Source organism: Capra hircus, chromosome 17 (genome assembly GCF_001704415.2).
Source record: "Capra hircus breed San Clemente chromosome 17, ASM170441v1, whole genome shotgun sequence".
NCBI lineage: Eukaryota > Metazoa > Chordata > Mammalia > Artiodactyla > Bovidae > Capra > Capra hircus.
Window position 1 is genome coordinate 67994786 of NC_030824.1, and position 13374 is coordinate 68008159.

The 13374-nt window shown below is 39.2% G+C and overlaps 1 protein-coding gene across 1 annotated transcript; it reads right to left on the minus strand.

Moving 5' to 3' along the window:
• Positions 5015–13374, minus strand: FGA (fibrinogen alpha chain). The gene is made up of 6 exons (XM_005691157.3): positions 13248–13374; positions 10932–11066; positions 9973–10156; positions 8595–8740; positions 6661–8026; positions 5015–5922 (listed from the first exon to the last, which is right to left on the minus strand). Exons 1-6 carry the CDS (start codon positions 13299–13301, stop codon positions 5213–5215), a joined length of 2595 nt encoding a protein of 864 aa, XP_005691214.3. The 5' UTR covers positions 13302–13374; the 3' UTR covers positions 5015–5212.

Sequence of the window (13374 nt, forward strand, 5' to 3'; positions counted from 1 at the left end):
CAATCTGTTGTTCCATATCCAGTTCTCACTGTTGCTTCCTGATGTGCATACAGATTTCTCAGGAGGCAGGTAAGGTGGTCTGGTATTCCAGTCTCTTTAAGAATTTTCCACAGTTTGTTGTGATCCACACACTCAGATGCTTTGGCATAGTCAATAAGGAAGAAGTAGATGTTTTTCTGGAACTCTCTTGCTTTTTCGATGATGCAACGAATGTTGGCAGTTTGATCTCTGGTTCTTCTGCCTTTTCTAAAACCAGCTTGAACATCTGGAAGTTCACGGTTCACATAATGATGAAGCCTGGCTTGGAGAATTTTGAGCATTACTTTACTAGCGTGTGAGATGAGTGCAATTGTGCGATAGTTTGAGCATTCTTTGGCATTGCCTTTCTTTGGGATTGGAATGAAAACTGACCTTTTCTAGACCTCTAGTACTGCTGAGTTTTCCAAATTTGCTGGCGTATTGAGTGCAGCACTTTCACAGCATCATCTTTCAGAATTTGAAATAGCTCCACTGGAATTCTATCACCTCCACTAAATTTGTTTGTAGTGATGCTTCCTATGGCCCACTTGACTTCACATTCCAGGTTGTCTGGCTTTAGGTGAGTGATCACATCATCGTGGTTATCTGGGTCATGAAGATCTTTTTTGTATAGTCCTTCTGTGTATCCTTGCCACCTCTTCTTAATATCTTCTGCTTCTGTTATGTCCATACCATTTTTATCCTTTATTGTGCCCATTTTCGCATGACAGTTATCTTTAATTTTTTTGAAGAGATCTTCAGTCTTTTCCATTCTGTTGTTTTACTCTATTTCTTTGCATTGATCATTGAGGAAGGCTTTCTTACCTCTCCTTGCTATTCTTTGGAACTCTGCATTCAAGTGGGTATATCCTCCTTTTCCCTGTACCTTTACTTTCTCTTCTTTTCTTACTTGTAAGGGCTCCTGAGACAATCATTTTGGTTTTCATTTTTTGCATTTCTTTTTCTTGGGATGGTCTTGATCACTGCCTCCTGTACAGTATCATCAACCTCCACCCATATTTCCTCAGATACTCTATCAGATCTAATCCTTTGAATCTACTTGTCACTTTCACTCTATAATCATAAGGGATTTGATTTAGGTCATATCTGAATGGTCTAGTGGTTTTCCCTACTTTCTTCAGTTTAAGTCTGAGTTTGGCATGATCTGAGCCACACTCAGCTCCCAGTCTTGGTTTTGCTGACTGTATAGAGGTTCCATCTTTGGCTGCAAAGAATATAATCAATGTGGTTTCAGTATTGACCATCTGGTGATATCCATGTATAGAATTGTCTCTTGTATTGTTGGAAGAGTTGTCTTTTTTTTTCCCTATGACCAGTGCATTCTTTTGGCAAAACTCTGTTAGCCCTTGACTTGTTTCATTTTGTACTCCAAGGCTAAATTTACCTGTTACTCCAGGTATCTCTTGAATTCCTACTTTTCATTCCAGTCCCTAATAATGAAAGAGACATCCTTTTGGGGTGTTAGTTCTAGAAGGTCTTGTAGGTCTTCATAGAACTGTTCAGCTTCTTCAGCCTTACGGGTCAGGGCATAGACTTGTATTACTGTGATATTGAATGATTTGCCTTGGAAATGAACAGAGATCATTCTGTCATTTTTGAGATTGCACCCAAGTATTGCATTTTGGACTCTTTCTTTTGTTGCCTATGATGGCTACTCCATTTCTTCAAAGGAATTCTTGCCCAGAATAGTAAATACAATGATCATCTGAGTTAAATTTCGCCCATTCCAGGCCATTTTAATTTACTGATTCCTAAAATGTCGATGTTCACTCTTCAAATGCTGAACATTCTTCAGCATTGCCCTTTTGGGGATTGGAATTATAATTGACCTTTTCCAGTCCTGTGGCCACTGCTGAGTCTTCCATATTGGCTGGCATAAAGAATGCAGCATTTTAACAGCATCATCTTTTAGGATTTGGAATAAATAGCTTAGCTGAAATTCCATCACCTGCACCAAGTTTGTTCATAGTGATGGTTCCTAAGACCCACTTTACTTCAGACTCCAGGATGTCTGGCTCTAGATAAGAGACCACAACAATTTGGTTATCCAGATCATTAAGACTTTTAATGTATAGTTCTTCTGTGTATTCTTGCCACATTTTCCTAATATATTTTGCTTCTTTTAGGTCCTTGCCATTTCTGTCTTCTATTGTACCCATCTTTGAATGAAATGTTCCCTTGGTATCTCTAATTTGTATAATGGAATATTACTCAACCATTAAAAATAAATAATGCCATTTGCAGCCACACGGAGGGACCCAGAGATTATCATACTAAATTAAGTAAATCAGACAGAGAAAGACAAATGTTACATGATATTGCTTATATGTGGAATCTAAAACATTGATGCAAATTAATTTATTTACAAAATAGAAATAGATTCAAAGACAAAAAATAAACTTACTGTTATCAAAGGGGATGAGGGGAGATAGATAAATAAGAAGTTTGGGATTAACATATATATAGTAGTATATATAAAATATATATAAAACAAGATACTATTATGTAGCACAGGGAACTATATTCAATATCTTTTAATAACCTATGATTGAAAAGAATACAAAAATGATATATTTATTCCTTTTCATAATACATGTATATGTGTATATGTATATACATATAAATCACTTTCCTGTATACCTGATACTAACACAACATTTTGTAAATTAACTGTACTTCAATAAAAAAAAAATAAAGAATGGCAGTAAGGTGCGAGGTTAACAGACTGTTAAACAGCTTGAAAGAGAAAAGATTAACACGAGATAACATAAGAGCATAAAGGTGTTGCAATAATGACCATTTTGAGAGTAGAAGATGATTTAGGAGTAGACTGGATAATTGATTGAAAGGAAGCATAGAAGCTGAGGAGACTAATTTTTCTAGATTAAGAAACAGGAGGGCTAGTAAGGTCTATGACTAAAATTAGAACTAGGGTGAGGCAATAGGTTTTGATGGGAAAGTAACTAGTTAATCTTAGATTAATGAGAAATATTTAACTGAATGTGTTCAGTAGTAGTTGAAAAATATAGATTAGATTAAGTTATCAACAGCTTATTCATGGTAACTGGAGCTGTAGCAATTGTCAAATTATCTAAGGAGAAAACACTTGCAGAGTGAGAAACAATGGTCTGGCTATGATTGCTAATTGCTTCTCCTAACCTCTATCCTCCCTGTCTTCCTAATTTTAATCAGGATAGTTTTGTACCCCAGCAAATAAGCAAGGCATCTTGATCCTTCTGGCACCTTGGCCTGTCTTTGTGACTTATGTGACATTGTGGATGTGCTCTATGGGACATCCTGGAAAGTTCCTTAAAAGAGACAAGCTACCTCTTTCTCCTCTGTCTCTCCTCCTCCAGACTGCCCAAGACAAAATATTTGGGCCATGAGGTAAACTTGAGGGTGAAAGTTATCTATTAGGATGATGGCTTCCTCAAGGTTTCATGGGGGCATATTTCTGTAGAGGTTTCTGTCTTATTTAAGCCACATGTGTCAAACCTAATTCCAACCAATAAAAATGAGTACTAAAGTCGTTGCAATGAAAAACTCCTACATTTAAGGAGTGATCTGAACAGGAATTGCAAATTACAGACTGAGAGAGGTAAGACAGGAGGGTGTGGAATACCAGAAAGCAAGAGAGAAATACAGCTTAAAGAGATAGATGGAGAAAATGGCCCTTCACAGTCAAAGTCACTTTGATTTGGGGATCAATTCTGTCCCTAATAGTGTGATATTCTGGAAAATAAAATACTTCTACTTCCAACTCAAATTGTGTGTAGGCAGATGTGTGGGTAGATATATCTAAGGAGGTAGACTTAGAAATAATATGACACACTAATGTCTGAAATAAATGAAAATCTTTTTAAATTCCGAAGAAGCTCTTAGCCATCTATATAAAGATTCGGAGGGGGTCACTTATTTGTAGCAAGGATTTTCAGCAGCACATAAGGAAATGCAAGAATATTGGACCATTATATGTGACTCATTTGCAAGCTGTTTTGCTTACCTTTTTTCCACTTCCCCAGGCACCACCCAGAGCCCTTTCCTTTTTCCTACCCCTCCTCCCTCCCTCCTTCTTCTCCCTCTCTCCCTCCCATCCTTCCTTCCCCTCATGCCTTCCTAGGAGAAAGGATGCATTTTCATTGGGATGGAAACTTTATGCAAGTGAGAGCAATGTACTGGGATCCCAATATGCTTGTGATATTTTAATACATGTTCAAGGGTAAGTGGCAAGTGGTTCTCACTAGAAGAAAATGTGAGTTAAAAATTGGGGCCAGGAGCCAAGGCCACCAAAGATGCAACTTAGATCAAATAAAATACTGACCAATGTAAATAGATTGAATGTATGACTATATTTATATAGATCATATTGAGGTGGTTTCAAAAATTGTCTCACTTTAATAAGTAATACATCACAGAACATACCTTATGATTGGCGAAAAATGAAGTGAAATGAAAACTGTGGGGATTTTTTATTAAGGTGTTAAGTTCAATGTGTTTGGACTACTTGTAAATATTTAAAAGATTTTAAATGCTTTTTTCCATGTATTTTCTGAAGGAAATTGGTTAGACTCTGGGGAAAAATTTTAAGGTGCATTAAGGTCTTCATTGGAAGTCTTAAAAAGTAGATAGGCTTCTATTTCTATTAGGAAAGAATGCTCCTTCTGCCTTGCTGGATTTGCTTGCCAACAGAGGAGATTAATGTACATAGTAATTTGTAAATTCCTAAACAAAGGCCAGCCATTGTTCAGTCCAGTGATTTGCAACTTAAGATATTGGTTTAAAATGATTCAGGTAGAATAGATGAAGCCACGTTTTGCTTTACAATGACCCTGTGACTTCGGGTGGTATGAAATGGAGACATTCTCAGAACTACACCCTTAAGTGTTGCATAGAGGACCTTCCACCTCACTTCCTCTTACTGATGTGCTGTGTGTCCCTTGGTGCATTTTAATACAAATTGTAAAGCCCATGGAACTATAGTAAAGATTAAAAACTCATATAGCTTTATTTTATAAACACTACTATGTCTCAGTTACATTTAGCTACAGTACAAAGAATAATAAAATAGCACCTGAGAATTTTTAGTAGGCTGTAAAGAATCTCAACTCCTTTCTCTTCCTTAATTTTTTCTTTTCTTCACTAAATAGAGTCCTCTCACTTCCACTCCTTCAGCCTATTGTGTCACAAGGGGCCGGATTTTCATACGAACAGCCCTGAGAGAATAATCTGCACCTCTGAAGGGGACCCAGACCACACCATTCTCAATCTCATAGGGACTGTTGTCCCTGGGGTCATAGGAGCCGCCAGGATAGTAGATGCCATTGAGATTGGCTGCCTGGCAGTTGTTGTACCACCAGCCTCCCCCATAGACTTCAGCGCAGTTGTCTTCCCACTTGTCTGCATCCCTGTCGAAGGTGCTGAACCGCATGCCAGTGTGGGAAGTGTACTCTGTCCCCTCCTCCACAGAGCCCTCAATCAGCGCATCACCTGCTGTGCCCTTGTAAGCGGAGACCTCCAGGGCATAGTCCTCTGCCTCAGAGCCTACTCTCAAGTGATATTCTGCATAAGCCCCTTTCCCAGCCCAGTCTTCTAATTCAACCCTAAGGACGGAGCCCCTCAGGGTTAGTAAGTGGAGGTATTCATTGCCTAGCCAGAATTCTCCTTCTCCCTTGTCATTTAGGCTGCCGAAACCTCTCTTGTAGTCTTGCCAGGTTCGGTTAAAATTCAGTGATCCATCCATTCTTTGCTGGATCAAAAGCCATCCTCCCAAACCGGTCTCTTGATCGCAATAAACAGAAAAAATTTTACTGGATCCTGGTAGCTTGATACTGAAAATGCCACTTTGGGCACCTGAAGGATGTGTTTGGAGGACATCATAACAGTCTAAAAAAAAAAAAATTAAGCTGGTTGGAAGAAATTTCTCTCATTTAACTTTACAAAGTTAAATGGCCTAGATTAAATGAAAATTACTGGCTTCCTTTCCCTCCCTTCCTTCCATTCTTCCTTCTCTTTATAGAGAAAGGATGTGCTTACACAGGGATGGAACTTATGCAAGTCAATAGCATTTATATGTACAAACTGCAAGGGGACTTTTTCTCAATGAATTTGTAATATCACTTCCACATACTGATTAATGGCAAGTAATCAGCAAAGATATCTTTAGCATTTAGTACTAATATCACTTATTTTTAACCTGACCTCAATGTCACCTGAGCCATACACTAAAAATATGACTAATGTTAGTGACAATTTCCAACAGCACACATTCTGAGTGGTAAACGAATTTGAATGAACAAATTTAAAATTGAGTTCGAGGGATTAATTAATTAATTCATATAACATGTATTTATTGAATGCTGACTCCACACTGTTAGGCATTTGGGAATACAGAAATGAACATGAGAGACAAAGTCCCTGCCCCCATGGAACTTACAGTCTAGCATGCGCACGCGCGCTCACACACACACACACACACACACACACACACACCCATGTAATTTCAATTAAGCAGGACAGAGGACTAAGAAAGAAGTAAAAGGTGCTATGGGAGACACGTGGCAGGAGTAATCAACTTAGTCTAGGGGGTCAGGGAAGGCTCCCCCAAAGGAGAAGTGTGGATACCTCTGGCAGGACGAGCTTTAGCGTGGCCTGTCTTGGTGGCATGTGCTCCTTTAATGCCAAGATCCTCTATGCTTTCGGCCTCATCTGCCATTTTAAAGTTCTTGCTTTCAAGCGCAGAGCCACCTCTGCTGATAGTTGTGCTACTGCTTAGAAACTGTTTGCTGTGAGCTGAAGTTTTACTACCCGAAGAGCCAATTTCCCTTAAGTCTGGAACATCGGATTCTAAGCGTGTCTTACCGTCAAACTCGTGTAACTTATGGGTGAAGAAACCATCACTGTTTCTATGAAAGAAATCCTCTAGGTTACCCCTCGTAGAAAAAGTATGGTCCCAGTCAAAGTCTGCGTCACCACAGTCAGAACCATCTTCAGACTTGACCACTTCTTTGGTCGTTTCTGTGTGACCTTCGGCATTTGTGACAGTCTTCGTAATGACTTTAGAGCATGAACGACGAGTGGTAGTTGCGTGACCAGAGGTGACCTTCTCATTACCGATCAGAAGCTCTTTTTCTCCTTTAGCACTGACAAGTTTACCTGTGTGGAACTCTTTCTTTGTCCCTGAGCTTACACTTCCTTCCTCTCTAAAGGTGCCCCAGTCTGGACTGGAAGGCCTAATGTTCCCCCCATGACCTGAGCTATCTGGCCTAAAACTTGAAGACCCAGAGCTTCCAGTATTCCGAATGCCCACACTTCCGGGCTCGGGGCTGCCGGTGTTCCAGGTGCCAGCACTTCCGGGCTCGGGGCGGCCGGTGTTCCAGGTGCCAGCACTTCCGGGCTCGGGGCGGCCGGTGTTCCAGGTGCCAGCACTTCCGGGCTCGGGGCGGCCGGTGTTCCAGGTGCCAGCACTTCCGGGCTCGGGGCGGCCGGTGTTCCAGGTGCCAGCACTTCCGGGCTCGGGGCTGCCGGTGTTCCAGGCGCCAGCACTTCCGGGCTCAGGGTGGCCGGGGCTCCAAGTGCCACTACTTCCAGGTCCGTAGCTCCCAGGGTTCACATTTCCAATACTACCGGTTCCAGGCTTCCTGGGACTTTCTGGTGCTAATCCTGTTCTGTGAGATACAGAGTCTCCTCTGGCATGTCCATCGCCACCGAAATTTTCCAACACCATTTTCATCTGCTGCATTTCCAGCAGTGCCTTCCATTCTGGAGGGGCCTCTCGAAGCTGGCTCTTTAACTCTCTGGGTACAGGGCCTGTAACTGCACTCATTTTTATCAGTGATAAGTATTGAGTGTCTCTAGAGGGAAGTAAGTTTATGGCAATAACCTGTTCAAGTTGCTTCTGCTGATTTTTATAGTCCTCCAGATCTACCTTATGTTCTAAAGCTCTACTGCATGACCCTTTGCAAGATCGGATCTTAATATCAATGTCCACCTAGAGAGAGGGGGGAAAGATAAAAAAAAAGAGGTAGCTGTAAATAAACTGTCTGTTGAGTTCTTAGTAATTAACTTACTTTTTGGAAACTGGTTTCACTTGTTTGACTTGGAGACCTACCAACCATCCTCAGTGGAAGAGAACTTGGGTATTGTAAGGCTGGCCAGGACAAACAATAGGAACTATCTGGATTTATCTTAGAATAGATCAAGAGGAAAGTGCTATTCCCTCCAAAGGAAACATTAATGATGTGATCCTCTGTGAGACTGAAGCTGAAGACTCAGAGACACGGTGATGTCAGGGACAAGCAGGGCTTGGAATAAGACAAGCAAAGGCTGAATGTTTGGTTTTGAAATTACCATTTTACATGCCCTTGAAAATTTTACTTAATAGCACTGAGCTTGTTTTTTCATCTGTAGAGAGGATCCATAATACCTACTTTGTAGGTAGATAATAGCTATAACACATTGCTCTACGTAAAGTAGGCATTTAATGAATGACTATTGCCTTCCTTTCCTTGCTACTCAAAAACAAGGAAATCTGAAGTCAGAGCCACATAGTTACTCACCTCCAATCGTTTCATATCTACCAGTTGATTCTTGACATTTTTCTGCAGAAGGTTGATATGTTGTGCTTGCTCTATGACTTTGCGCCTTAGGATCTCAATTCTGCTTCTCAGATCTTCTGATACTTGGTTAAATGTATTATCATTGTCTGAAATGGAAAATATGGATACTGAAGTAGCTGCTGAGTGATTTGCTTGTGTTAGTCAGAAAAAGAAGGCAATTTGCTTATGGATATTCCCCGTTTTACTTCTATAATAGTTTCTACTCTAAACATTTAATTTGTGATTTTCAAATCTATTAGGTGTTTGATATTTGGGCAATATCCTGTAGTCATACATGAATATTAATTAAGGTACAGTCTGGTAAAGCGTCTGTCTACAATGCGGGAGACCTGGGTTCAATCCCTGGGTTGGGAAGATCCCCTGGAGAAGGAAATGGCAATCCACTCCAGTACTATTGCCTGAAAAATCCCATGGACAGAGGAGCCTGGAAGGTACAGTCCATGGGGTCACACAGAGTCGGACACGACTGAGTGACGTCACTTCACTCACTTCAAATAAATCTCTGAAAATTTAAAAGTATAATTGAGATAAAATAATGTTTAATCACATTCCAATTATTTCATTATATCCTTAATCAAGGAACTTGAATATATTGTTGGATTTTCTTACTGGAAAGGTTTTCTTCCCAGCTATAGGTTTGAAATTGTTTGTAAACTTTCTTTTTTTAATAAGTCAGCAGGATCACTCACTTGCCAGTTGCTCTTGCACCATAAAATTTATTAGTTGAGTCTCCCAATGATATAAAGAGTGAAGGCAAGGTTTCATGAGCTGCAGTCTCTTTCTAAACTTGCTGTCCATGCCCAGAGCAAGTCTGGTTTCCTGGTCCTAATGAGACTTAGTGCTAGGCCTGGGAGAAAGAGACAACATGACTCCATATTTTTAAAAAAGCAAAACACTTCCTAAGAAGCTCCGTGGAGTCTGAATTGCACTCCCAGCCCCACCACATGAGAGCTTTGTGCCTTTGGGCAAGTCCCTTGACCTCTCAGTACCTTTCTTTGTAAGGCAGAAACAGAAATATCTACTCAAAATGTTGGGCTCATCTTATTTGCAGAATATACTCTTAAAAAAGAACACACTTAAATTCTATTCTTCAGTCCAAAATTCTGACTGACTTTGTGACCTAAAATAATGCTAAACTATCTTGTTTTACATGATAAAAATGACTAAAACAAGGCCCCTCCTTAAAATTCAGGGATATCATAAAGATAGTGTTTCTATGTAAAGTACCCTGGAATAAAATCACAGTTGTTACAGGAAGACATCCCATCTATTTCTGATTTTTGTTGCTTTTTTTGTATGCACTAACTGTAATACTTACTGTTAGCTTTGGCAAAATCCCCTCTCAAAATTTCCACAATGTTCTTGGTCAATGTATTAGAGTCCTTATTGTTCTTCTGATAATTAAATAGTGAATCTCTTAGTTTATTTATTCTGCTTGTAAAATCTTGATTGACTTCATCAATCAACCCTTTCATCCTGCAGCCAGAAGGGCATTTTTCACCCTGGAAACAAGGAGGAAAAATTAAGAGTCTATCTCTCAGAAACGGACTTATGGGTGCCAAGGGGGAGGGAGGGTGGAGGAGGGATGGATTGGGAGTCTAGGATTAGCAGATGTAAATTAGTATATGCAAGATGGATAAACAGCAAAGCCCTACTGTATAGCACTAGGGAGTATAGTCAATATCCTGTGATAAATCATAATGGAAAAGGGTGTGACAAAGAATACACATATGTATTACTGAGTCACTTTGCTATATAATAGAAATTAAAATAATATTGTAAATCAACTACACTTCAGTAAATTTTTAAAAATTAATAAGAGTCTGTCTCTCAGAGCCAGTAAAATTTTGCAGGTTTCCGTGAGCTCCCACTGTTCTCCTCTTCAGATCATTTCTTGACCTAAAAGTAGTTTCAGAGGGCTAGTCAGAGACCAGGGTCCGCTTAACCATAGATTAGTACCCATGAAATCTGGAGGCCCTGATACTCAGGTTTCTAGTACTTGTCTGAACATGCAGCTAAAATGCAATCTGTTAATCCCACCAATGACCCAGAGTCTGGGAGGTAATTTAAGCAGTGCTCTCAGGACTAGGTTCTTTTCTCCTTGTCTTCTTTTATTTGCTATGTAGGTTAATTAGGTTATTTGCTACTGGACAAGTTTTCAGTGACCTAAAGTGGCAGCTTGCATGCACTGCCAGCAGGCCAGGAAGGACTGTCCAGATTCAATCCCTGTACCCAGGAAAGGACTCTCCTGCCCCAGTCCCCGTGCCCATGGCTCACCCAGTCTTCATCAGCGCAGAAGGGCCAGCCTGTCTCTTTGCAGGTAGATTGCTGTTTTTCCACAAGTCTTGGGCCACGCACCCCTCCTCCTTCAGCTAAAAATTCACCACCGACAGGATCACTATCATCTGCTGTCTTTAACGATAACACACACAAAAAAGAGAGGTGTTCTTTAAGCAGATAAAGAGGAGACAGTGGCATGCCTATAAATCCTGACCAAGAGATCCAAGGGGCTCTATAAGCTTCAGTTTTCTTATCTTTTGGATGAAAATCCTTAAGGCCCATTTTGTGCAGTTGTGAGGTTAAAGGAGATTAGTGTATAAACCTTAACTGTGTTTGACACTAATCAAACCTTTAGTAACTGTTAGGAGTTTTAAAGGATCTGTAATTAAAGAAAAATTATTTGAATCAACAAACAGTTAAAATTTACATTTTCGTTCATATCTGGAGATAGAAAAATAATGGAGAAACTCAAGAGTTCTCTCTCCTCTAACTCCTGTTTTAATAGGAAAAAACCTACACTTCAGGTCTGTGTCTCCTTCAAATATCTACAATGACCTTATGGGTCCAAAATTTAAACAACCATATACTGAGGACACATATGTGGCCAATTCAGACTCAGAAATGCTTTTAGGGTTACTCACATAATAATTTCTTTTATTTGAAATGAAAAGTATACTGAAAGAAAAAAAAAAAAGGTCCAAGATTGACAACTTTTTTTGAACATCTTATAATTGGAAATAAAAATTAAAAAAAAAAATTCTATTGGTATCAATGAGTGAAATAGGATATATAAATATTCTTCCAACAAGGTGGTATAACTTAATACATCAATGTTGATTTTAGGTTTTAACTATTTTTATTTTGTACCACCAACTTGCAGGGAGTTTTCCGACTATCTTAATCTCAGTAGTTTATTTTTGTTATCATTTAATTTATTTATTTTCTCTGTGCTGGCTTTTCTCTAGTTTTGGGAATCCTCTCCACTTATGGTGTGCGTGGTTGTGGGTTCTCTTGTTGTGGAGCACAGACTCTAGGGCTTTCGGGCTGCAGTAGTTGCAGTTCCCAGGCTTTAGAGCACAGGCTCAATAGCTCTGGAGCATGGGCTTAGTTGCTCTGCGGCATGTGGGATCTTCCCAGACTAGGGATTGAACCTGCCTTTCTTTCATCTCCTGCAATGGCAGGTGGATTCTTTACCACTGAGCCACTAGGAAAGCCCTCAGTAGTTTATTTTTATAATTAGTTAGTATTTTCTGTCTCATTAAAAAAAAACCCAATAATAGTAACGTGAATTCAAGCAATCAAGAGCGATTTATTTAAAGGAACAAGTACAATCTTTTTGTTTTAAAAAATAAAATTATAAATTTAGACATACTTTGGAATAAAATGACAAGATAATAAAAACAGGTAAAAATTAAATATTTATGCCAATAGCGGAGAAATAAATGAAATTTATGCATTATGCAAAATAAAACTTTAGCAAGTGATGTTAGTCTTATTTCCTAAAAAAATGGTTATTTGTTGCTTACTGTACGGGAGAAAATTATGTTAGAAATACTCTTTAGTTTCTTCTCCTCTGGTAGGGTTTATAAGTAGTAAAGAGAAAGAAATAAACCAGCATAGTTCACAGCCTGGAAGTAACTGAATTTTTAGAACAGATTTATGATGTTTTCATAAGATTAATTGTGTTTCAAAAATATTGTTGAATGAAGTTTCTCTTCTTTTGTGTAGATCCTTGTAGTCAAACTTTAGGAATTATTGCAATATTTGTGATTATCTTAAAAGCATACAATTTCTTCCCAAAGCATATTGCTTTATCAATTAATCTCTTCTGATTTTACTGTGTAATTTGTTTTAAAAAATAGCTAATTTTCTTTTGTCTTAAACACAAAACAAACTTTTAGAAAAGCTACATTAAACCATTGCTCTGCATGTTATGGGCAAATACAAATTAATAATTAGGTTAAAAATTCTTATCATAAGAATGTTCTATTAGCTAGCAATCCCAAGGCTTTACAGCAACAAAGATAGCAAAGATTTCTTCTCTTTAAAACAAACAAACAATATAAAACCAAGGTACAGGTGCAGAAGCTTCCCCCTGTGAATTTATACACTTGGGTCCAGCTAAGTCTCTCTCTTAGGATCATATTCCCTGTATTCTTGAGATGTCAGTCCTATCTGAGAACTTGCCTCCACAGGCTACAGTTTATAAAGCCAGCAGTGTGTGATGACATACACATAGCTGACTCAGACCTGCAAGCTCTTTGTAGAATAAACACCAGGGAGAAAGAGAAAAGGAAATAGAGGAGGCCATACCTGAATTGCACCCACCAAACTCAGGACCAGGCAGAGGTCCCTCACGGAAAACATCTCTGCCGTGGGTAGGTCTGACTCAAGAGAAGCACCCAGCTGAAAGAAAGGAAGACTGCCTCCTCTTCCAGGC